This window comes from Lissotriton vulgaris, chromosome 4_1 (genome assembly GCF_964263255.1).
Source record: "Lissotriton vulgaris chromosome 4_1, aLisVul1.2, whole genome shotgun sequence".
NCBI lineage: Eukaryota > Metazoa > Chordata > Amphibia > Caudata > Salamandridae > Lissotriton > Lissotriton vulgaris.
Genome location: NC_141691.1, coordinates 653,600,974 through 653,626,943, shown reverse-complemented (window position 1 = coordinate 653,626,943; position 25,970 = coordinate 653,600,974). Strand labels below are relative to the sequence as shown.

Here is a 25,970-nt window from a genome sequence, read left to right as displayed (position 1 = left end):
TGAATTAATAAGATCAAAACAGTAGGAAATAGAAAAGGAACATTTAGCATGTGCGGGGGGAGTTAAAAAACTTGCGGCGCCTATGCAACATTGTTAAGGAAATACGACACATCAAAAACAATCGGGGGATGGGTGTCAGTTCTCAAAGCTCTAAAGGCCTCCAGAGCCTGTCTATACCCCAGGTTCCTGCATATTGGTAAGAGCCAATACCTCCTGGCTACATTATATCCAGGACAAAAGAAAACATGAATGGGTGACTCTTCTTGGCTATTACAGGCAGGACATCCAACAGGTGAAGCTTTTGACCATTTGTTTATAAATGCATGGACCGGCAAGCAACCCAATCTAAACTGGGCATCGAGTTTCCTTGCCATAAACTGATGAACAGCATCAAGGAAAGCCTCAAATAAACACTGATCTTTAAAATTTAAAAAGTCAGAGGTTAAACGGCCTGGTTTTGTACTCTCTTGAATTTCAGCCAATCTAAACAATCTCTAAGCTTTGACTAGTTCAAGGCGCAATAATATTGTTAGGGGCACTTCCTCAGGGTGGGTTCATAGGTTCGGCTGACCTAGTCTGAGGCACACGTCTTTTATGTGTGTGAACCAGGATAGTTTTCCCGCCCCTGGGAGCCCCAAAATCACCTTGAGTTTCGACTGGTAGGCTGTTACTTTGGGGGTGGCCCATAGTCTATTCCAAAAAGTCCAGGGTCGCAGCCCGATCTCATCTATGGGTCTAATCCTGAGGTCCATACATAGGGGGATAAGAGGAGTGCTTGGCAGTAGACCTGTCTCATAAACTTGTTCTCCGATTTAACCAGTCCACCTACAGGGAGGTGTCCCCAACGTTCTGCCCCATACATTATAGCACTCCTGATTTGAACTTTATATCTGTCAGTGGACCCGGTTGTCTAGATGTTGAGTTAATATATATTTTTGCTATTCCCCCGAACATCTGTGCTAGCCTTAAGCCTGCCTTTTTCTTGCTGCGGGCCCCACCCAAAGGTTTTCATCAGTGTAACACCCAGGTAGTCAGACAGCTACCCTCTCTAGCTGGATACCATTTAGGATGGGGTTAGGGCGAGATGTGTTACTGGGATTAAAAACCATATACTTGGTTTTTAGTATAGTAATCTCTAGCCCCCTATCTTTGCAAAAAAAAGAGAAGCTGTCAAGGGTCCTTTGGATGCCCATGGGCAATTTTGATAGTAGCAAGGTGTCATCCACAATCATCATTGCTGACACCTTGTCACGGGCGAGCTTTGGGGTATTGATGCTGGCTACCTCATTAAATTGATCCACCAGAGCGTTAATGAAAAGACAGAACAGTGTGGGGGCCAGAACGGCCCCCTGCCTTACACGCTTATTCACTGGGAAGCGTGGGGTTGATTCCCCATATTTCCCATATCTCACCTGGGCAAAATTTCCAGTGTGCAGTCGCTTAATCAAAGAGAGCAAATAGGGCGGCATGTCCATTTGCTCTAGAACTGCCCAAAGTTTGTCACGAGGTACCAAATCAAAGGCTGATTTAAGATCAATGAAGATCAAATAGAGGCTCCCACACTCTATTGTCACCGTTTTCCAATATAATAATTGGAGCCTGAAGATTTGGTCAATAGTAGAAATATTTTTACGGAAACCAGCTTGGTACGCACTCAGAATCTCACGCTCATCCACCCAGAACTGAAGGCGTTCCAGGACAATCCTGGCAAACAGCTTCTGAGTTGCGTCAATCAGGCCGATTGGCCTGTAGTTAATGGGCAGGAGAGGAGAGCCCTTCTTGTATACTGGAAACATTTCTGCCCCTAACCAGGTATCTGGGATTTTCATGCCGTTTAATATGGTGTTAAATATTACACATAATTATGGGCCCCAGATGTTGGGCTGTTCCCAAAATGAATCCCCGGTAATCTTATCTAATCCAAGGGCCTTTACATGGCGAAGCTTCCTAATTGCACACAGCACTTCAGTCAGTGAACCCTACATTGTCTTCAAGGGAATTCCCCACAACAGTTGGCAGGATTCCCTCTATGGGCTCTGTGATGTCCTGGGTGGAAGACAACGATTGGAAATGAAGTTTCCAAGCGTCTGCAGCAATGTTCGGCTCAATAGGTGAGTTCTCTGAGGAACTAACTATATGAACCAGGGTCCAAAACGCCGTCATATTTCTATTAGTGAGAGCTTGTTTAATCGCATCCCATCTTTCAGACTCCCAATCCTTTTTGGCTAACTTTAAACTATCACTATATAAGACCCTCCTAGTTTTTATCAGAGATCTGTCTTTGGATTTTATGGCATCAATGAGGGCACCCTTTGCCATTCGGCAGCAATTGTTAAACCAAGTGGGTTTAGGGGTCCTCTTGCCTTTAGAGTGCAACAGGGGATTAAATATGTTGGCCAGGCTAATGGGCAAATCCACATTGATAACCATGAGTTGAGCGATGGTATCAGGAGAATTAAGGGTCTGAGCAGCCTTCTCCATTACCAATAAAGGTGGAATAATTGGGTAATACAGGGCAGCAGCCTTGCCTGGTGACTGCTTCAGGGTTTCCCAACAAATTCTCCTTCCTTTATTGTCTAAAGATACATTGGTTCCAAAGGAGGTGCTGGTGATCGGGGGACTATGAAGCTTAAGATAGAGTACCAAAGCATTATGTCCGTGTCTTGGCCAGATAGCGAAGTAGACTACCCAATGCCATATGCTTGCTTCCACTAGAATATAGTCCAATAAAGATGATTGCCCCGGTCTATTAAAAGTAGCTTTTCCTGGTTGGTCTGACTTAGTACAACCGTTGCATATCCTCAGTGCATGAATTAGTGTTACTGCATTGAACTGTAATACCAAGGGAGTCCAAGCTCATACTGTAGGAATTTGCGGTTCAGGAATTAACCAAAGGGAATCCTCGACAGTGAGCAAAGGGTCAGTGGAAAAGGCTAGAGGCTCCAATTGACTTAAAATCAACTCCTATCACCATCGTAGTATTTGGGGGAACTAGCTCAATGAATGTGTTAAGCAAGTCTATGATCTGGGATTCCTGTGCAATGGTTACCGGATGGGAATAGATGTTTATAAGTGCAATTTTAATCCTAGCATTGAAAGTGAGGAGGGTACACTGGAAATCATCTAATGAGGTGTTCAGCTGTTCAACAGTACAGTCCAGATGTGTAGCAACCCATGTGCCTAACCCTTCCGATGGTCTACCTCTACCTCCCATAGTTGCTAGCACATTAAAGGTTGCAAAGCCCCTCATGACAGTGCCTTCTTTAGCCCAGGGATCCTGGAACATACACACATCATAGTTTTGTACAAATTGTATCCGATCAGGATTTTGCAGTTTTGTTTTTTATACCGGCAATGTTCCACGTCCGCACCCTCAATTTGAGGCCCAAGTTTGAGATGGCGGCATGTACAATTGGACCAGAGGGGTTTGAGGTTTGTGTGAACTCTGGGTCTATCTCGGGGTCTGGTATTTCCACTTCCGCTAGGGATCTATTACTGGCCATAGATGTGATTATAAGTTCAGAGGTGAGAGGGGCTTGATTGTTTAGGAAATCTGAGGTAGCACCAAAGGAGCCTTGGGGTCCCTGGTGATACTCACCTGATGCATCTTCAGTCACACCTGCAATATTTAGATACTGCAACCCAGTGATTTTCCGATTAGGCTCTCTATTGGTCCTCCCCTAATCCATGTCTGAGTGGGATCATCTACGTCACAACGAGGAAAACCAGACTCATTAATTATGCATGAACATCTATTCCTTAGGGGTTCATTCATGACGTTCATATTCCTGACTTTTAAGTCAATACTGACATTCCTAAACACCTTCAAGGTATAAATATACCTTTACTTGCTATGAAAAAGCACGGTGTGGTTCGGTGCAGTTCGACTACCTACTTGCATGACGCAGCTCGCACAGCAAGTACTGAAGGAAGCCAACTCTCCAGCTGACACACTGACTAGACGCTGTCATCCTCCAGCTGAGAATCCAGCTCCAGTGTTTCTGACTCCCCTTGCGGGGTGTTGGGAGATCGAGTTCAGGGAAAAAGATACCAACCTCTCTCATTCTAAGGTATGGAGCGGATTAGAACCTAGAGAAACCTTTGGCAATTCTTGGCAAAACTAAACCTATGGTAAAGCAGCACCTACTACTTCCCGAGTACTAGACTTAGGTTAGGTACACTGGGGTAGGCATATTTTAGAAGCACCAGTTGAGTATTTTAGCCTGTTTTTTATGAATGTATTTTTATATATGTCATAGCAACAGACAATGCTATTACAGTATTATTTTATACTACTGTTTACACTGTACGCATTCTACTTTGCATTCTACTTCGCATTCTGTCTAACGATTGTAGCAGTTCATATCTCTTGCATGAGAAATAAGACTGTTAAATAAACCCCTTTTTATTGAAACGCCCGTCTCACTATCTCTGTGCAAACTCTGTAGAAACGAAGCATGCATGATTGACTGAGTGAAATAGTTATCTAATATTTCCACGACTCTGAAGATATTGTTCTGGTTCTAGGGCAAACAAAGTTGTCATGTTTATGCGGTTGTCAGAAACGAATCCCTTCTTGTTTATTCGAGAAAGTTTCTAGTGACCTCTGAGTTAGCTGGTACACACACAAATAATTTTCTTATACTCTATAGAGACCTACTGACCTCAATCCTATGTCAAATGTATAGTGTGTATTATTCCAATGAGTAGAGCCTATTTGGAATATAGGAAATACACTACATGGCACCCAACCTTTTGGTAAGGCACTAATTTAAAGCTAGATACTACAGTAACTCAGTCGTGCTTTTCTCAGAGACTCCTTTCTGCCCTAATACTCCAATAGACGTCTGGAGTGGGTAAAGGATAATATCCGCCATAGCGGAGTAGGATGAAAAATCCTATGTATTAGCTTTTTGGTTTGTTCAACATTGAAGGATACAGTGTTCCAAAATATTGTGCACCTTATTTTTATTCCCTTGAAACTTGCTCTGCAGTTTTCATTAAACAAAATGTCTCTAAACAGGGATAATAACACTGGAACTGGTGGAGCTACAGGCGACAACGCCGTACTACCTTTTAATCAAACCGGTTTCAAGAAACCGACGTGAATGCTATAATTATTCCTCCTAATGTAAGGAAAGCCATTACTATAACGCTTCTAAAACATGGCCTATCATCAAGAGGTGGTAGGGCAGTTTTTGTGATAGACACATGAATATTACCAGACAGAGGTATTCTATTCATGGATAGTCTTTCCAGAAGCAAATCCAGGAACACACATTTCACTTCTACAAAGAAGATGTTCCACCCGAGGAATACATTCCTTTCGAGGATATTGAGATTCCATTCCCATACCAGGAGCATGAGCTCTGGTTTAAAGGTGCCCTAAAACATTTAAATCACATTACCAGGCTCGGTCCACTAGGTAGACCAGGAGCAACATGGCCGATTTTAGACGGCTATACACCACATCCTGACATTGAAGAAATGACAACTCTGAGTTAATTAAAATTTACAGACAATTGATTCAATATGTCACGAGGACTCTTACAGTCCAACCAGCAGTTATTACACAACATACCTCTCACCAGGGGAACACACTAAAAATCACACCACAGACTTTATACTCCGTCATAGGTAAATTACCTACAAAACGTGAACAAATTCCATTCTGAATAGCTCAAAAAATTACTCAAATCGAAGCAGTATTTCCTAAAACTAGCCCTCATGAGAAACACAGGATTTTAACAATCTGTCCACCAATGGCGATATCACAGCATCTGGAGGACTGCACCACTTGGGGTACAGTCTTTGCTGCGATCTACACTAAAACACATGGTGTACCATCCAGGGCGGTAATACCAGACGTCTTGAAACAGATTCAAAACAAATTTGGTTCAGAGCCTGCTCTAAATTTAGGTATGAAACCACTGAAAGATTTCAAACCGGTCTCTACAATAATATCTAATATTAAAGGAGAAGCAATATCAGTAGCGTTCTGCCAAAAATGAAGGGAATTTGATGTAACAGAGCAACCACAAGAACTAGCCAGAATAATTGAAAGATCCTATGAAGAATTAGGCAGAGATAGTCTGGGTGGCAAACCAGTGAAACCCCAACTGTCTGACAGTCCTGAAAAGGTCTTTACTAAAAACACTCCTACTCCTTCTAAAAAAAAATGGGAACATAGCAAACAAACTTCCAAAGAGAAGCATTCTCATTCCTGAGGTAGGTCTCCTCAGAAGGAGCCCTCTGAAAGGAGGTATGACTGCAGGAATAAGGATAATTTGAGAAAACATGATAGCTATTAAGATACTGATACACCTTCCTCTCGTACCTTTCAGACTTGGTTACAGAAATCCGAAAGAAGAGGACAGTCCAAAAACAAAGAAGAATGCGTGAAGTTCAAAGACGATCAACACGTTCAGAAAAAACAAGAAACCTCAATTCACCAAAAAGAAGGTAGCCGGTCTAAAAATCAGACATGCAGAGGATCTTGAGGACACAACTCAAGAACGGAGAATGGGCTCAGACAATGTTGGACAGCACAGCATAAGTCACAATAGCTCGCCAGAACCTGAAGGATCTTGTGGAGACAGTGGACTTGAATGAATTTATTCAAGTTGAAACTGCAGATACCAGGGTTAGTTCTCCACATAGGTTATATGAAATAACATTCTGGATGGAGGGAGATGTACCAAGAAAAATAAAAGCACTGTTTTGGGAGTGACTTTCTAAAGCTATGACGTTCTTCTAGCAGAACAAGACTGGCCACCAGAAATTGTCAGGGAGTGCCCACATGGCGAAGACCTCCTTATGCCAGCCTTCTCTAATCATATTCTGATACATTTATAATATACCTATGCCAGGAAATTGGCAGTCGCCCAAGCTCCAGCATTATACAAAAATCATGTAGGATGGGATGAGGATTTTCCTAACCATAAAATCTAATTGAAAAATCAACCAACTGCACAAAGGCAGTACCCAGTTAAGCAAGAAGCTAAAAAAACAGGTCAGAAAGATCTTGGATCAACTTGAATATCAAGGGGTGATTGAAACATCCACCTCATCAATGAACAATCCTTTGTTTCCTGGCTCCAAACCAATACATATCCTCTAGTATTGGATTACAGACATCTAAACTCTTGTTGCAAAACATTTGCAGTGCAAAAAGCACACAGTACAGCATTAATGAATAACATTGTGCTTAAAAAATATACAACCACATTAGATATTTCTAATGGTTACTTTTGTCAGAACATTGTGCCAGAAAGTAGGTATTTGACCGCTTTCTCAATAATGGGGACACAGCGTCACTTCTGTCGTCTCCCTCAGGGATTCAAGAATAGTCCTGGGTTCTTCTCAGCAAGGGTAACAGTTACTACAATCTTACGACAACGAGGCATTGTCATATGTCAATGACATCTGTCTGACAGACGATGACTTGGATTGGCACTTGAACAGGGTGAACACCAATATACTAGGCTTCTTCTCAGAGGGGTACAAATTCAATTTTAAGAAATCAAGAATTGCCCATCTCACCATCCTGTTCCTAGGATATGAATTATCAAGTTAAGGGAAAAGCCTGGCAGCCAACTTTTTAGAAAAAATGTGCGCTGCTCGAACCACCAAAGTTGCTGAAAAACGTTGTCGATTCTAGGTTTCCTGAATTTCATAAGAACGTACATACTAAACTACGCAGAAAGGGTTACACCTCTCTACGAAATAATGAAACCTGGTTTTAAAACAGTAAATTGGAACAAAAACACGCAAATTTTGCTTTCACTCCAAACTGACATGTTCGCAACAACACATTTGCAAACACGCGTAAACGTATGCAACGTAGTGATCCGGATCATTCCAGTACAATGCGGATTCACATACTTAACTTTTAACGAAAGTAAAAAAGTACGAATAGCTTACAACTCACACTTGTACACACAAGCGGAAATGAAATTCACTTCTACAGAAAAAAATTCTGACAGCTGTTCAAGCTGCTGTAGCAAAAGAGAGCCCTCGCAAAGGGAAAACTAATTATGGTCGTGACACCTGTCCCTGCCATAGAAGCTGTAACAAAAGCGAGCATTCCAAATACAAAAGCCTTGCATTTGCGATGGATAAAATGGGTTAATTATCTTGCTGCAATTGTTGAACACATTTTTGATCCATATTTAAAAACACAAGCATTCCTACAATACGAACAGGAATGTCCTCTGCCTACTGAAATTCTGCCTCTTGACCAGTATGAATGTATAATTTATACTGACTGATCACCTCAACCCGCTATGGGGAGAAACAAGCCTATAGTGCAGCCTGCTTGATCGTTAAAGGTCTTATGGGCAATGGCAAATTTAGACCAATGGTCACTAAAACACAATCTCTAGGAGATTGTACAGCTCAGCGAGCTGAACTACCCGCATTCAAAATGGCACTTGAGAATACCGATCATGAATTCACCACTCGGTGTCCGATTCTTTCTGTTGTGTCCAATCCTACAATAAATATTTACAAAATTGACTTCAAAACAGTTTCAAAGATGCAAAAGTTGGCACAATCAAGCATAAAACGCTTTGGGGGAAAAAGTAGTTCAGTTAAGGACTATAAAACACTTGCATGATACATACGCTGAGTCATCAACGTGATGGCATTCAAGTTGAAGGGAATTCATTGGCTGATGAAGCTGCGAAGGCAGCTGTGCAACTGGCTTCCGTAGCTGCAATGACTCATCCAAAAACAAAAATAGACAGCAAAATAATGCAGGCCGTCAATGCTATATGCAAAGGCAGCGGGCAGTGTTCCTAATAAGTTTCCACTCAAATACTCCAATATAATTGATGTAAATAGCGTTCCGTTTGCTCCAATCCCTGGAGTGGGGGATAGAGTAATTTCAAACAGGGAATGTAGAGTAGCTTTGATATACGAAGCACATTTGAGAGCGGGTCTGATGCATCAAGGGATCTCTAAAACAATATTAACTGTAAAAAAGACGTATTGGTGGCCAGGGATGAATGCTCACATTCATATGTTTGTCATTGACTGCATAGACTGCAATAGAGATCGCAGCACAGAATGCTGCCAGATACCGGATTATAGCATAGCCAGCTCAGTACAGGACGAATGCGGTCCCACAAATATTAAGACCAGGTTCATTTTGATGTGGCCTCAGCGCTCAGCTGACACTTGAACAGTTATAAAAGATTTGCGAGTCTTTATCGGCACATACCTAATCGGCACACTACATTCTGACCAGGGTCCTGCGTTTAGCTCTCGAGCTTACAAGGAGAATTTGGGTGTTGCATTGCGATATTCCAGCCCATTCCATCCTGAGGGAAATTCGGTATTCAGTTTGGGTGACGGGTGGGTCAAAAGTCTAAGTGTCCAACATAGTCCTAGCAACTTGCCAAGAAGTTCTCCAGGGGATATCACTCCATATGAGGTCCTTTTTGTGCACAAGAATGTTGGTCTCGAACCTTTATTGTCGGACATCCGTGGTGGAACAAAAAACATTTGATATCAAAGATCGTTTGGCTGTTATACAGGACTTAAATGAACTAAGCGACGTGTTCCTGAAGCCTACCACCACATGGGAAAAACAACCTGTTCCAGCAAAGCCTGTCTAGATCCCAAAGCTTGGTGATCTAGTCAGAGAAAAGATTGCGGACAAGAAGGAATTTGGGCCTTCTCTCAGACAACCAGTACATGTCCTATCAATCCACGGATCAAGAACAGTATTACTGCTGCCCCTTACTGGTAAAAAGAACAGGTTTGTGTCTATTGACCTGATTAAAAACCACTATGTGGCTGATACTAAGCAGTAGGCCAAGTGGACTCTGCCAATGTATCAGACACACACCTCTAGCTACAATCCAAGAGGTGCAAACTGAGAGACTCCTCACCTTTTGAGGAATCTGCAGCGCGAAAAGAAGTACTTTGCAACAAAGCTATGGAACATGTACCTCTTAAGTTTTTCAAAAAACACCTATCTACAATGAAGTAGCACCTGTCTACAATAAAGTAACAAGTGATCAAGTGGTTCCAGCAATTTCAACGAATCCTGATGCAATCCCAACAATTGACAGAACTGCCTCTGGCTATTTCATAAACTTTGATACGTTTTCTGAGGATCCCAGCAAACCTGAAACACCAGCAAAAAGAACTTTCAAAGAACAAGCAACTGACCTTTTTCATCACCTGGAAAATACTTATCTGGTTCCACCATGGATTGAACTTTGGATTCTGTTGAGAATATTTTTTCTTCTGCTTTGGTTGACTCTGGTAATAACTCTGGGTATGCTGTTAAATGGAAGATATGTGAAAATGGACACAGCAAGTAAGAACGTCAATTTACTCCTCAAGCCACACAAATCATCCCATCGTGAACAAAGAGACTTGTCATCAGTGAACATCACAGCCATTCCTATACCAGATGGTATAGCTTGGGACAAAACAGATTATGACATTTTTGGCGCCCGTCGGAGCTGTTGAAGATTCCACACTTATTCAAGATTTCATTAAGTGACTTTGTTTCAACTAGTACCTTTTCAGATGATTGGGACTTTGAGATGGTTAATATTATGATGTCAGACTTAGAGATGTTTGCAGTGTTCACAAATCATGAATATTTAGAGGGCTCATCAGACTATGAACAAATGTATTGTTATTTTCATTATGGTCATCATTTTCTGTACATCTGCAAATCCTAGAAATGTATTCATGTATAACCAATGGGAACACTGTCCTTCGCCACCAAAGGGTAGCTCAAAAACATTTGCTATGAAATTTCCATACTTTTCAGGATTCAATGTGTCAAATGCAGAATCATTTTACTTTAGAAATGTTAACAAAACAGAACTTAAAAGTATGTTGACAAATACAAAACAGATTTATTAAGCAGCCTTTTATGCCCAACTGTCTAAACTAGGTTTCGACTTTAGGAAAGACAACATTTAGACAAAAACTGTCTGGGGTACAAAAGATTGACCGGTACAGGGGGTAGAAGCTATGTTTAGAGCATGTATCATTCCTCAGCAAATTGTGTTTGAATGACACGGTCCAACAGACGTCTTGCCTTGGGTTAGCAAAGATCAAGGACATGAACAGTCCGTCCATACCTACACCTGATAGTGATAACACTTCAGAGAGGTAGGTCGACGTACATACTATTTTGCATCACAACAGCACAGATCCAGATTGGAATAAATGATTGATCTGGCCCACAGACACAAACCACAGTCAAGATAGATTCCTGAACAGGACACAGGGTTTCACATTCAATAGACCAGATCCGAGATATGTTCAAAGACAGCATCCTGGAATAGTGACGACATAGTGTAGGGAAATTCTGCCTTAATTGGCTACAAAGATCTGCACTTAAGGATGTAAAGCAACACTTCTCTTTAATTAAAGATGGCGCAGATCTTAGGGAATTCTTGCTAGGACGAAGAAAACTGCGTCAAAAACGTTTTATATATACCGGTATCTATGCTGCTTATAATGAAGCATGGAAGATTACGCAAGCAGAGACTGCAGAACGAATACGAGAAATTGATTGTATTAATTCAGAGGAAACGCTGTCTTTGGTTGACAATGGGTTAATGACTCGGTTGTCCAGGACCTATTCGTTGGACAGCATAGTGTTGTTTGCCATAGACGACATGGAACAGGACTTGGTCATGTTGCAATATGGTCAGTATCGATTACGTTCTATCATCCTATTAGGCTGGACGTTACAAAACCTTAGTTCAGGCTATGTGCCTTCATCAATACTACATCACTGTTTTCAGAATTCAATTTCACTGATAAACAGATCAAATTGGCGCAAAGAGGAGCAGACTATATGGTGCTGAGCATTGAAAAACTGGAAAGATTGCCATTTCGGGAGCCGAGAAACCAGCTACTGAATGGATTATACATGGAACAATCACTCTGCCTGTTCAATTTTCCATTTTCAGTATTGCCTAAAACACATGCCAGCAGGCACATGTGAAAGGTTGGGTAAAGAATACATCAAGACATCCTGGGATTTACCATACACACACAGATGTTGGAGTGGGGGATGTGAAGTGTTTCTTAGCGGTTCAAACTCTGAAAACGCACTAAGCGGTTCTCTCCTTTGTCAGGGTATAAACTTACACCAGCTGCGGTGATTGATCCAATTTTTGGACAACTTTCAAAAGGAAGTTACCTCATGTTGAATAATCACAGCTGCTGTGGCATGTTGCCAGGAATACCATATTTAGTAACTGTGTCATCCAGGGTCACTTGCTGTATGCAAGTATTGTTTCCAAAAACCAAGTTAGTCAAGTAGTCGCCACTGTGCCCTTCACTGAACATCTCTTCTATACAAATTGATACTCTAAGCAGAATGAAAGCCATTCTTTTGCAAAAAACTGTGACACTGACCTCGGCCAAAGAGACGAATGATCTACAAGTCGCAAGGACTTCTGCCGAGATACATGCCCTTTTGAATTCAAACTGCCCTATACATTTCTCCGAAATGTTAAGTCGTATCTTAAATATGTCTGATATGAGCGGTATGGTAAGTGTATTTAAGACCGTATTTTCCGGACTGTTGGCACCCTTTTAAGCAGTCCTCTGAACTTCGTGCACTCTGTGTTTGACGGATTGCCCCTCCTTTTGGGACTCATTGTAGGGATACTATTTTTGCTCCTACTGCTATGATATGGCAGGCCAAATCACCAGCGACAACCAGTTCTCCATGGAGACAACTCTACTGTGGATGAACTGTCATCAGCGCATCATCCAAATTTTGGGACTGCCTCGTCTAAATACCACATGGTTTCTGTCATTCAGACCAATTTGGCAAGATTGCATCTTACCTGTTCTGCGCTGCCTGCTATGCGGAGAATAAAGCGTGTTAGACACACGTTCCGCACTCCCATCAGTCATGCCAAAGTATGTTGATACTATGCTTGAACCGGTAACAGCCCATGCTCTGTGTTGTCCCCAGCGGCTACGGATTCTGATGACTGCATTCATTGAGATCTCACAGACGCAAATTGCAACTGCTGAGTTACGAGAGGAAACAGGTGCGCAGGTACCATCCATTATCAACATTGCTAATGCGACCAATGCTGATGGCGATGCTTCACATCTATGTGCGGTTAATCTTCTAAATGAGGTAATCCGACTTTCACCTACAATGGTAGATGACTTTTTATCAAAAGACAGAAGATTTCATGTTTTCTCCAAGCCCTACCACTGACTTTTGATTTTGGCACAAAGTGAGAGACTTTGAATTTGACCTTCATTTTTCAAAACAAGTTACTAACTTTGGAACTCTTTTTCCTATGATTAATTTTTTTCTCCAAATTTGTATTTTTCATTTTTTGCCACAAGTAATCTGCTTATAGTAGAACTAATCATAGAGAACAAGAATTTTAAATACTCCCAGAGACCATATATGACCTTGTCCACATACAAACATTTTTATGTAATCTGACATGAAATGGTTTCGGCCTTTTTTTCTTCTGTATTTAACAAGCCATTTCATAAACGTATATTTTCATGATTCATTCAGTGAGCATTTAAAATGGCAACATGTGCTTAGAATGAATACTTGCTTTAATGTGTACAGCACCAATGCAATAGTTTGAATGCATAATTTACAATGTATTTGAAACATGCTTTTAGCACTTCATGTGTAGATATGATTAGGATATATTTAACATGTTTAGAACTTAGTAATGGTGTACATAAAGTGGAGTGGGTGTTGTATGTCGATTTAGATTCCGTATGCATTTGCTGATTCATGCCCTCATATAGGTACATTTCACATTGCCCTTATATAGGCATAGATTTCCAGTCCTTATTTAGACGTAGTCTATGCTACCTAAATACAGGTATGGGTACTTTCATCCGTTCATCTACGTCATAACGAGTTATAGGAAAACCAGACTCTTAAGCTGTTGGGGGCTCATCTGTACCTCTAATTCCACTATCAGATTCCTCAGTCAGTCAGGATTTCTATAAGAGTCGGGGGGGGGGGGGTTCTAACCCTCTTCCCTGTCTGACTCGTTCATCCTCACTGGGACTAATTTCTGAACTAGTCTTTTTATTCGATCCGGTCCCATTGCCCGTTTTTCGTCTCGCGGCTTTAGGTAGAGTAGTATTAGTTCTACCTTTACAGGTTTTTGGTTTTACTGGGGAAGGTTGTAAGGGCGATAGCAAAGTCTCACTTCGTCTGGGTAAGGATTTTAGAGGGCTAAGAATAGAACCCGGACAATATTGTACAGAAATTAGTGGCTCTGAGGATTGAAGAAAAGTGTCTGGGGTTAGGGATAGCCGCCTCTCTGTAAGCTCGATTTCATTCGAGACTACCCCAATAGCTCTCTGAAGCATCCTATCAATTGAAGTTTGGGGGAGTGGGGCCGGTATTAACATCGGAGGATGTTTTTTAGGTACACAGCCACGCTTCCCCATGTCCAAATCAAAAAGGAGAAAGTGCAAACTACTAAAGCAAACAAGACCTAGCCTCAGAGGACAAAAAGTGGAACATACTCAATGTATTTAGCAGCAGAAGGGCATGTAAAGGGAGACCAGAAAGTGCGAACTACTAAAGAGAACTACCTTGCCCCAGAGGACAAAAGTGCAATGTGCCTAACTTATTAAGCAGCAGAAGGGCATATGAACAAGTTACTGTCAATAAAGTGCATTGTACAATGTCCCGGTTTAGGTAAATAGCAAGTCCGAGAAGGTCCAATCAGCCCACGCAGGATTAGAAGGTAATTATTAATGTTATACCCAGTCAACTTGGCCATGGGACATACCAGTTCCAGATGTCAGTGTGGGGGCAGATATCAACTGCAAATGCAAGGGCAGTTAAAGATGACTCGCAGTACCTCTCAGCCGACTCTAGTGGAGGACGAAATTCTGGGCCCCTAAATATGAGAGGGCTGGCCCTGCCTCTTTCTTGCAAGGACGGGCCATGCCCGGGACCTAGTGCTGCTCCCCTCGCAGCAGGAGATTCACGGAGATAAGCTGTTTCCCTCATGGCAGGATATCCACACAGGTAAGCCGTTCCCCTCACTGCTGATGAGAATGTGGAAAAAGAAAGCTGTTCCCATCCAGGCAAAGTCAGCTGTCGAAAGGCGTGCCCCCCTCTCATAATTGTGCTAAGATATATTTACCATGCCAACTACAGACCGCAATGCCTGTAAGAGTCCACTTGGTTCAAAACCTACTGCTAAGGTGTGATCGAAATTAGAAGGTCTCGGATTCCATCCTCAGCAAATGCATTCTCAGAAAGAAATGTTATTGGAATATACCTGCTGGAGGGCTCTGTTCCTCATATATCAGGTAGCAGATCAAAACTGTCAAACGATAGCTCCATATGTTAATGCATTCACTGCAACAGATGTATGAGACTGGGGCAATCACCTCCTCAGTGTCATTATGGACACTTTTTCCAGTCTGCAAATTTTCACCTCCAAATACTGGTTTTCATAAGTTAGTCTATTTAATTAAATGATGCAGCACAAGTATGCATGTATAACCAATACAACACTGAGCATGGACTACATTATCACACAAGTCAACATCTGGAAGCGATGTCTACAACGTCCTAGATGAGGGTGGTCACTCTAGTATAACCTGCAGGTCAAAAGGTTTAAATCCACTGAGAGAGCTAATGGGTTTAACTTACAACTGCAATGATCTGGTTGTATACGGCAGGTTTCAAATTCAGACATGATCTTTTCCTATATCCTCCCATACCAATTCAGCTTATATTAAACTCACTAAGGGTGAAGCCCGTTTTTTAATCAAGAAGTGAGCCAATATAAGCTGGGGATTATTCCTGGATCTGTGCCATGAGCAATTTTATTGCCTTCTTTATTTTACAAGCTGGCACAGGGAGTCATTTCCTGTATCGTCTCTAAGCCTTTGCCCAGCCGAGTGCCTATTAAACATTGTACATGCTCAGACTAGTATTCGTTCTTTTTTAAACCTAGGGAGAAGCACTGGTAGCCGTATTTTTACTGTAGATGGGAAATGTATGATTAAGAAACTACTGTATCATATGGACAGTTCCAGTTTGTAAGAATCTATTTTTGCTAAGACTGGTATTTGCTTCATCACATCAGAAACAGTTCTAAATATTTTTCCATCTTTGCAAAAAAGTTGTTTAACGCCTCTTTATTCAAGGTTCATCCAAAACACGTCAAAGAAGCCTTCAGGTTGCTTAATAAATCAATCATTCGTGTGGATACACCCGATGTCAGCTTCGATCCAGATGAAGGAACTAATATAGGCGGTAAGACAATGTATTGTAGCTCAATTTATAAATTATAAAATGTGGTGAGGGTTTCGGGGCATGCTTTTTAAATGTCTTCTGATTACGGTTGTATTGGATTGACCAGTAACGTAGGTTTGTGTTCTTGGTGAGAAACTGGAGGACTCATTTCAGAGTGGTGGAATGCCAGTAGTGTATGGTGGTGGATTGTTCAATGGATGGGGTGTAGAGCAGTGTGAGCCAGTCTGTGGTGATTGACGAGGCGAGAAAACCTGTTAAAGCAGATGTTGGGTGTTTTCTGAAATAACTTAGAAGATAACTGTCAACATTTAGTCAGAGGAACAGTGTGTCTTCTACCTTCACACAGAATGTTTTGATTATTTTAACACAGAAAAAAGAGGAAAGGGCAAAAAAAACACAAACAACATGGGCAGCCAACCAGTGTCTTGAGCCACAAAGTAGCCCGAACAATGTCTCCTTGGCTGCAACCACCTGAGTGAAGGGAGACTTCAGTGTGTTAATTTGTGATTACAAACAAAACTCAATTGTACCCACTTGACTGCAATGAGACAGCAGTCAGGCTTGAGACCTAAGAAGTAGCAGAATGGAGAACACTCATTGTGATATGGGTCAAGAAACTATCCAAAAGTATAAATGACCTGTAAGAGACTCTTCTGGCCACAAGAACACCCTGCACAAATAAAAAACACGCTGATTTACAGAGGCAAGCCAGGAATCTCCCTTTTAATGAAGTAGCGACTGACAGACCGTCTCAACTTGACTAAACTCGAGTGAGTGCGCTCTTTCAAAGAGGGGCTGCATTTCATTTCTGCAGTAAGGAGGAGTTGAAGGTATGAGCAGGTCCAAACTAGAGCCCAGTGTGTAGCTTGGTGGAAATGAGTTTTGAGGCCAGAGGCGGCTGGGTACCCTGGGAGGCTTAGCCGAGCATGCAGTGTTCCCTACTCATCCCATTTCTGCTCCAGTTCTAACTCGATACCTGTCCGAAGACAAACTGGAAGGAACATTACTTGCTCTAGTTGAGTGGTCGTTCTTTGGCAAGTGTGATTTTTAACTAAACTTACCCCTTGTTACTGTGTGGGTAATAAGTCAGTTTGGCTGGCAACACTTTTGTTCGGCAGTTCTTTTGTGCATGCATGCAGAATTGCCTTAAATCTTTTATTTCTTGTGAAGTGTTGTGTGATAACTCTTGTTGTGAATTTTCCTGCTATTTCGATTTGATTAAGGATATTTTGCATGGCACAATTTTAGAGATCAGTCATTACAAGTTTTTAGGTTTCATGTTTGAAACCTCTTTTCGATCGGAGACTGTATAGGGCGTCATGCTTCCATTGGAGATTAGGCAGTGTTGTGCTACTTCATCCTATATAGAAAGAGTAATGGAACAGCATGCGGGAGTGCATTACATGTACACTTGGAGAGTTGTCCATACAGCGGTGTGCATCCCGTTTTAGTGACTTGAAAGCACTGGGCATATTTTTATACTTTGATGGCCAGTGCTTAATTTGAGGCGGTAGATTAATGTTTGGTGACTGACACTTATTTTTTCCCTTAACACATGTTCTACAGAACAAGTGAAGGGAAAAATACACAAAGCAGAAAGGAGTCACCAAGTGAGAAAGCAGGGACTGACCAGTTTGTGATATAGCGGCAAAGGGTGTCTGAAAGTGGATAATAGAGGCCTGAGATGGAACCAGAACAACGATGCCTTAGTATTTGGCCCACTGAGATTTAATAGCCCCGCCACTTATGAGCTGAGTTTTGGGCATGGCACTTTCTTTTACAAATAAATGAAGCAGTAGCATAGATGATTGGTTTTGCTTGTGTTGACAAATTCAGGCAACACACACATTCCTATTTGTGTGCCTCATCTTCTTGTTCCCAGCATAAGCAACAGGTATCACAGTATTAACACATAACTAATTTTTAAAACCTACTGCCCCACCAAAAAAACGTTTCCCATGCCATGAAACACGTTAAAAATCAGACTAAATGAAGAGCTGAGCAGTTGTGGGTTAACATTGAATAATCGCAGTGCAGAATTCATGACTTCATTGAGGACTATCTTCATTAGACTTGAAGTAGGACTTAATGCATGCGGAGGTTTAACATGAACATTTTGTTTGCTTCCAAATGACCGGATACAAATATTAGGTTATAAAAAAAAAAATCAGAATTAAAAAATGCAAACCTCAGAATTAAAACTTAAAATCCGGTCTGAGTCCTGACCGCGCTCCTAGCTTCGACCACAGGCATTGGAGCTACCGCAGAGAGTTCTGAGCACATAGTGTACGATTAGAGACCCACATGAAACTATCAGCAGGCTGCATGTTCAGATTTTCATTTTATTTTTGTACAGCACAAAGCCCTTGCAATTGTCTTTAATTAGAATTCGTGTAGGTGGATTTCGGTGTTAAGAGTGAGCATGATAGTGGACACAGCAGGCATGGAAGGGTATGGCAAAGGCTTGAAACGACCAGCAGCAGGTAGTCTTGATAGATACACTGGACACTGCAGCATCTGCAGACAGAATGGTTTGGTATGTTGAGGCTACTAGGTAAAGTTCCCAAAGTCAAAATTGGACTCCAAGTGTGCCTGATTAATGGATTCACAAATACATTTACTCAGAACTAAAACCCATACCAGTGCAGTCATGACAGTAATGTAGACTGTATGAATAAATGTAATATAAGTAGTTGTTAGCAAAGGGGTCTCAAGTTGGAAGTGGTGTGCACCATGTCCAAGGAGAGACCCTTCCTTCTAGTCAGGGTAAGGGAGTTACACACCCAAGAGAACCCCTGCTCACACCCTTTTTAATTTTTAGCTTGGCACGAGCAATTAGGCCCATCTTAGAAGCAATATGTAAAGCATTTGTACATAAAACACACAGTAACACAGTGAAAACACTAAAGATGGACACCACACCAGTTTAGAAAAATAACATCTTTATCTAAACCAAACCAGACCAAAACAAAAATCCAACACACAAAATCAAAGATATCACTTTTTGAAGCTTTAAGCAATTCAGTCCATAGAGCTCTATGGATGCATCAATTTTAGTGGAGAGGTGTGGCTCACTGGTTAGAGGCGGCAGACCCGAGTGCAGAGAACGGCCCGGGACCAGGGTTCGATTCCCGACGCGGCAGGGTCTTGGACCAGGATCAGCGGACTGATAATTCTCGCATCGGTGCCTACTCCGACCAGGGAGCACACTCGGCAACTCTGGGCATTAGCTTGCCTCATCTCCACAACGGCCCCACACAAACGCCGGGGATGCCTGGTTTCACCTTGGAGACCCCCAGGAGGGACTATCTCACAGGGAAAGCCAGGACGGGTTCCCCAGCGGTCTATAGCGCTACGAGGCCTCCGGGTAGCAGTGCGCTTTACAAGACACAACAATAGTACAAAGTACCTTTGATGCATTAAAATCCAAGATGAAAAACAGCTGCAAAGGAAGGAAGTATCAGAAAACACAAGCAATGCATCGATTCATGATTCCCAAGGGAATGGAGACCTCAGTACTGCTGCACGCATGCAAGAGAAATGTTGCATCAATTCCTTACTATGATGAGAAGTGGTGTTAAATTCCAAAAGCAGTTACTTACTGCTGGGCGATGCATAAACTTGGCACTGAGGTGCGGTGTGGTGGAGTAACCGGCACTGCGTCGATTCCTCTGGCCCCGAAGAGGTAATGCGTCAATTCCTTCAGCCACACAGAGGGACTTGTCTCTGTATCGCTGCAGGGTTCTCGGATGTTGGTGACCCTGTGCTCTAGACCCGGGCGGTGGTAGTTCTTCCAGCCGTGAACAGGCGCTGCATCAATTTATTTGCTACACCACTGGGGTGTATTGGTGTTTCAACCGCATGGTAAATCTGCTGAGGGAAAAAGGTGCTGAAAGGATCAGCATGGATTTTCAACTCTTGGAGCACCAAAACCACCTCAGAGAGCCCAGAACTGGCACCACTTAAAAGGTCAGGACCCCCAGCAAAAGAGTTCAGGGAGCTGCTGACTAAGTCTTTGATGGCTTGAGACTTCCAACAGGAGGCGAGACACAGGAAGTTCTTTAGTCATTGTAAATTTTTCATATATTCATATTTTTGTTTGTACATTCTGTGCTTGCTGTGTTTGATATTGTGTTTCTTTTGACTGCGTTGTTTTGATTCTATGGCCTGTTTTTGTTTGTTCCATTTTTGTAACAGTTCTCTCATGTAACATACCTGGTTCTATTGTACAGTGCTCGGACACCTTCAGGTAAAGTCTGCGCTTTATAAAAATGCATTAAATAAATAAAAAATTAAAAATTGAAGACCCTTGATAAGCTAGATAAGAAAGTCCAGTCCAGTCCTTCCTCTGCCCAAGACCGAAGCAGAAAGCAGCAGGCCAGCACAACACAGCAACATCAGACTAGCAGTTCTCCTCCTCCTTGATCCAGAAGTGTTCCAAAAAGTGTGTGGTTACAGGTCGAATACTTATACCTGATTTTGCCTTTGAAGCAGGCATACTTCAAAATATAGTCTTTGTAGTGCACAGATCCTGCCTGCCCTGTCCTGGCTCCAGACACATTACAAGGGGGTGGAGGCAGCATTGTGAGTGGACAGGCCCAGACCTATTCCGGTGTTTGTGACAACTCCCCCCATCACTGTAGCTCAGGAAGGCCCATAAGCCTGGTAATGGGCGATCAGGATATTCAGGGCACACCTCTGCTCCCTTTGTGGGACTGTCTAGTGTAAATGCACAAACAACCCAACTGTTAGTCTAAACCAGATGTGGATTCCACAGGCAGGCAGAGACACAGGATTGTAAAGTAAGAAGAAAACCACTTTCTAAAAGTAGTATTTTTAAGCAAACACTTTAAAAACCACCTTCCCAGAAAAATGTGTGTTTTTTCAATTCTGAGTTCAGGAAATCCAACTCTCTCCCTTCCCAATTGAAAGTTACATTTGTAAGTGGTTACAAGGCAGCTCCAATGAAAAGCTATGGGAGAGATGGACGATGCAATAGTGAAAAACAAAATTAGCAGTATTTCACTATCACACCAGTACATGTCCTCCCTTTCACATACACTGCACCGTTCCCATGGGACTGCATTGGGCCTACCTTAGGGGTGCCTTACATGTAATAAAAGGGAATATTTGGGCCTGCCAAGTGGGTACACTTGCCATGTCGACATGCAGAGTAAAGCGGCAGTGCAGTAGATTGCTTGAGAGCGTTTACAGGCTACTCATGTGGGTGGCCAATTTACAGACTCTAGGGCAGTGGTCTTCAAACTTTTTGATGTCGAGACCCCCTTGTCTAACCTTTTCAGGCGTAAGGACCCCCTTCTGACAACATTTTTTGAAACTGGTTCTTCTTGTCATCAACATAGATTGATAACTATAAATACCCCTGTTATAACTGCCATGTTTTGGCATGTTTCTCCTGTTTTTTCCCATTCTGACCTAGTTTTGACTCTGTTTTTGCTGGTTCAGTGTCTCTGCGCCCTTCCTCAATGTTGTTCAGTAGTAAAGCGCAAGTGCTCCTATTATAAATTGAAGTATGGATTGGTATTTCCATGATTGGCATGTTTGACTTAATGGTAAGTCCCTAGTAAAGTGTACTGAGGGTGCCAGAACCTGTAAATCAAATGGTGCTGGTGGTCCTGCAGTACTGAGTGTGCCACTCACCCAAGCAGCCCTTAAAAGGGTTATCAGACCTGCCACTGCAGTGTCTGCATGAAGTTTCTAAATGCCATGTCAACCTGGCAAGTGCACCCACTTGCCAATCCCTAATCTTCAATTTTCTTACATGTAAGTCACCCCTAAGGTAGGCCCAAGGTACCCCTGTGGGCAGGGTGCTGTGCATGTTATAGGTAACCTATCTCGAGTGAAGTTACACCCGACCACTGTGCACTGTTGCGAAACTTTTTTAGTTTATTGTTCAAAGCTTAATCATTTTAAATTTCAAAAGTAAGTTTGAATTCATCAACATATCTTTTAAATTCAATACATTGAAAACAGCATTCATTGTTTGTTACAATTATTTACACTTTGATATTTAAGACTGCAGAATTTATACAGTGAACAAAACATAACATGTCATCCATTCATTATTCATTGAGATGCCCGATGCATTTCGAGCCTGATGAGGCTTTTCCTCCGGGGCCTGAAATCTGAACAAATTTAAACATATGTTTAGAAAACAGAACGTTACGTTTGGGACCAAATGTGTGTATGGTGTAAGTGCTCAAACTGAACGGACCACCACCTTATGACCACGTGATTAGTGTGAAATAGGCTTACCCTATCTTTCTTGGCGCAAACAAAGATCTGTAATTAGCAAAAAAATGCCATAAACACAACATAACAATACCAATACCGAGGTCAGAGCTAAAATGAAATGACCACAAAAAACGCTGTTGCTTAACTCACCCTCGTGGAGAAGTGTATCGGTGAATACTTCTACAAAGAAAAAAACCGTCATCAGTCAACCTGAAAAACCTTGAGCAGCCCGTTAAAAAGGCCCGTTAGAAAACCGCAAAACATAGTGCATACCTGGATGATTAAACTCTTCCGCCGTATCGGTTCTCGTGGCGATTGCCAAAGGTTTGTGTACACTAGCGTAATCACCGTTCTATACGTAACGTAAACTCAGTTAGTTACCCAATAGGAACGCAGAACGCCTAAGACGTCACAGTAAAACGACTAGAACGAACCACGCTCAGTTACCGCGGCTCAACTTCCTGACTACAACCCTCACGGGTAGCCTCATACTACTGTGTGCACCAATCAGGTGCTTACATTAAGAGTGCCATGGATTCAAAATGCTCTATGATACACGACGCGGTGTCAACAAAAGATGTGAAAATAAAAATAAAAAATGTGAAAATGAAGGTGTATTTCATGCAGTGGAAAGTTTCATGGGTGAGACAATCAGAGAAAACAATATCGATCAACCAGAAGTACATTCAAGAACACATGGCGCACAGCTGTGTGTGTAAGAGAGATCTAGTTAGGTCTTACAGAGAGAAACTTACTGGATTAAAAGGTTGGGGACACAAGATCCCAAAGGGCTAAATGAAAAAATTGATTTTTCGTGTTTTCTGTAAAGTAGAGCATTTTGAATCCATGGCACTCTTAATGTAAGCACCTGATTGGTGCACACAGTAGTATGAGGCTACCCGTGAGGGTTGTAGTCAGGAAGTTGAGCCGCGGTAACCGAGCGCGGTTCATTCTAGTCGTTTTACTGTGACGTCTTAGGCGTTCTGCGTTCCTATTGGGTAACTAACGGAGTTTACGTTACGTATAGAACGGTGATTACGCTGGTGTACACAAACCTTTGGCAATCGCCACGAGAACCGATACGGCGGAAGAGTTTAATCATCCAGGTATGCACTATGTTTTGCGGTTTTCTAACGGGCCTTTTTAACGGGCTGCTCAAGGTTTTTCAGGTTGACTGATGACGGTTTTTTTCTTTGTAGAATTATTCACCGATACACTTCTCCACGAGGGTGAGTTAAGCAACAGCGTTTTTTGTGGTCATTTCATTTTAGCTCTGACCTCGGTATTGGTATGTTGTGTTTATGGCATTTTTTTGTTAATTACAGATCTTTGTTTGCGCCAAGAAAGATAGGGTAAGCCTATTTCACACTAATCACGTGGTCATAAGGTGGTGGTCCGTTCAGTTTGAGCACTTACACCATACACACATTTGGTCCCAAACGTAACATTCTGTTTTCTAAACATATGTTTAAATTTGTTCAGATTTCAGGCCCCGGAGGAAGAGCCTCATCAGGCTCGAAATGCATCGGGCATCTCAATGAATAATGAATGGATGACATGTTATGTTTTGTTCACTGTATAAATTCTGAAGTCTTAAATATCAAAGTGTAAATAATTGTAACAAACAATGAATGCTGTTTTCAATGTATTGAATTGAAAAGATATGTTGATGAATTCAAACTTACTTTTGAAATTGAAAATGATTAAGCTTTGAACAATAAACTAAAAAAGTTTTGCAACAGTGCACAGTGGTCGGGTGTAACTTCACTCGAGATAGGTTGGTTCTAGTGTTGGCTCGTGAGGACAAACGGGCTACCACTGTTGCACGCGTAGATAAGCTACATATAAATTTAACTTCAAAACGTTTAAAAAGGTGTGCTTCTCCCCCCTATATTCATGTTATAGGTAAGACATATACTGGTGTGTGTGACATGTTCTGGTAGTGAATTAGTGGGTTTCATTTTTCACTATGGAAAGGCTATCTGTCCCATAGGATAGATTGGGAGTTTACTTATAACATTATATGAGCATATCTAAACCAAAGGTCATTGAGTGTAGGGGTGTAGCCAAAGGTGTAGCTAAAAACAAAGGGCCTTATTTATGAGGAATTGGCGAAGGACAGCGCTGCAAGTCTTCTTGGGGCACTGCCCAATGCCAATGTGCAAGGGCAGGAATAAACTGTAATTATGAAATGCGGTGCATTTCAGTTCTTTTTCCTTCACAAATTGCTGTCTAGCACTAACCTAGGCAGAATTGTTCTTGTACGGGAAGAGGCACCTTCCTTCACCAAAACAATCCTGAGGGGCGTTTTCCTATTTCTATGTGAGCTGCAGGTATCTACATATAAAATAATGGGCAGTGTAAATGAAAAATAAATTAAATAAGTTATTGCTCAGTGGCAAATGCACTGTAGTACATTATGAAAAAACTATTAGTTAATCCACTGCAGAGGTCTGTGTGTAACCAGAGACACGCAGAATTAAATCTTGATTGGTGCAGTGGAGAATAGTGATGTGTATTTTTAGTGCTGCAAAGTCACAGCCTGTGACAGAAAGCACTGTGAATATGCATAAGTCAATTTGGTATACTTGCATTATCGACACAGGGTATGATGCAATGCTGCAAAGCGTGTGAATAGTTTTACAATAAAATGGTGCTTTTAAAATGTAGGTTTTAAAACTACCAGACCATATGTAATGCATTTTTCTTTTTTTTTTTACATAACAGTCCCTTCAACACCTCTTTAGGGGCACAAAGGGCTGTGTAAATCCAGTTAAAATTAAAAGAAAGAACTTCCCAGCCTAGTAGTTAACTCTTTGCACTTCAACTCAAAAACATGCACATCTTTGTCTTCACAAAGAGCCAGAACTGCTCCCAAGCATCCTTTACACTTGCAGATTACCAGCGCATTTCCTTTCATTCAGGCAAACAGCTGATAACGATCTCAATTAGCCGTCCCAGGACGGCAGACGGGTGTCTTTTTACAGTGACAAGTGAAGCTGGGGAATCTGCGACCCCCTTCCGAGGACTCCAGGACCCCCCTGGGGGTCGCGCCCCACAGTTTGAAGACCTCTGCTCTAGGGTCATACAAGTAACTCAAATATGTCAATCATGGATAACCAAATTACAATTTACACAGGGATTACTTGTACTTTAGCACTGAACAGCCATGGTAAAGAACACTGAGTTTAAAAACCAGAAAAAAACAAGTCCTGCATACAATCAAAAATACAGAAGGTAGAGGCAAAAAGACAGAGGGAACTAAGCCAAAAATGCTAGGTCTAACAGTAGCATTCTTATGGTAAGAACCTTGTCTTTTTTTGCAGGTGATAGTGTGTGACCTCTTGCTGCACCCCTTAACTCTTTCGCCCTCTTTCGATGTCCGATCACCCTACTTGAAATGAGGTACAACCAAAACACTTACACAGGCCATCATTGAGTT

The 25,970-nt window shown here is 41.9% G+C and overlaps 1 protein-coding gene across 1 annotated transcript in view; it reads left to right on the top strand.

The window, feature by feature from the left end:
• LOC147722384 (maternal DNA replication licensing factor mcm6-like) overlaps positions 1 to 25,970 on the top strand; it is a 564,785-nt gene that overhangs the window by 478,814 nt on the left and 60,001 nt on the right. Inside the window, exon 15 of the mRNA XM_086964912.1 lies at positions 16,165 to 16,273. Coding sequence (XP_086821038.1) covers positions 16,165 to 16,273 — 109 coding nt within the window. The remainder of the gene's footprint in view (positions 1 to 16,164; positions 16,274 to 25,970) is intronic.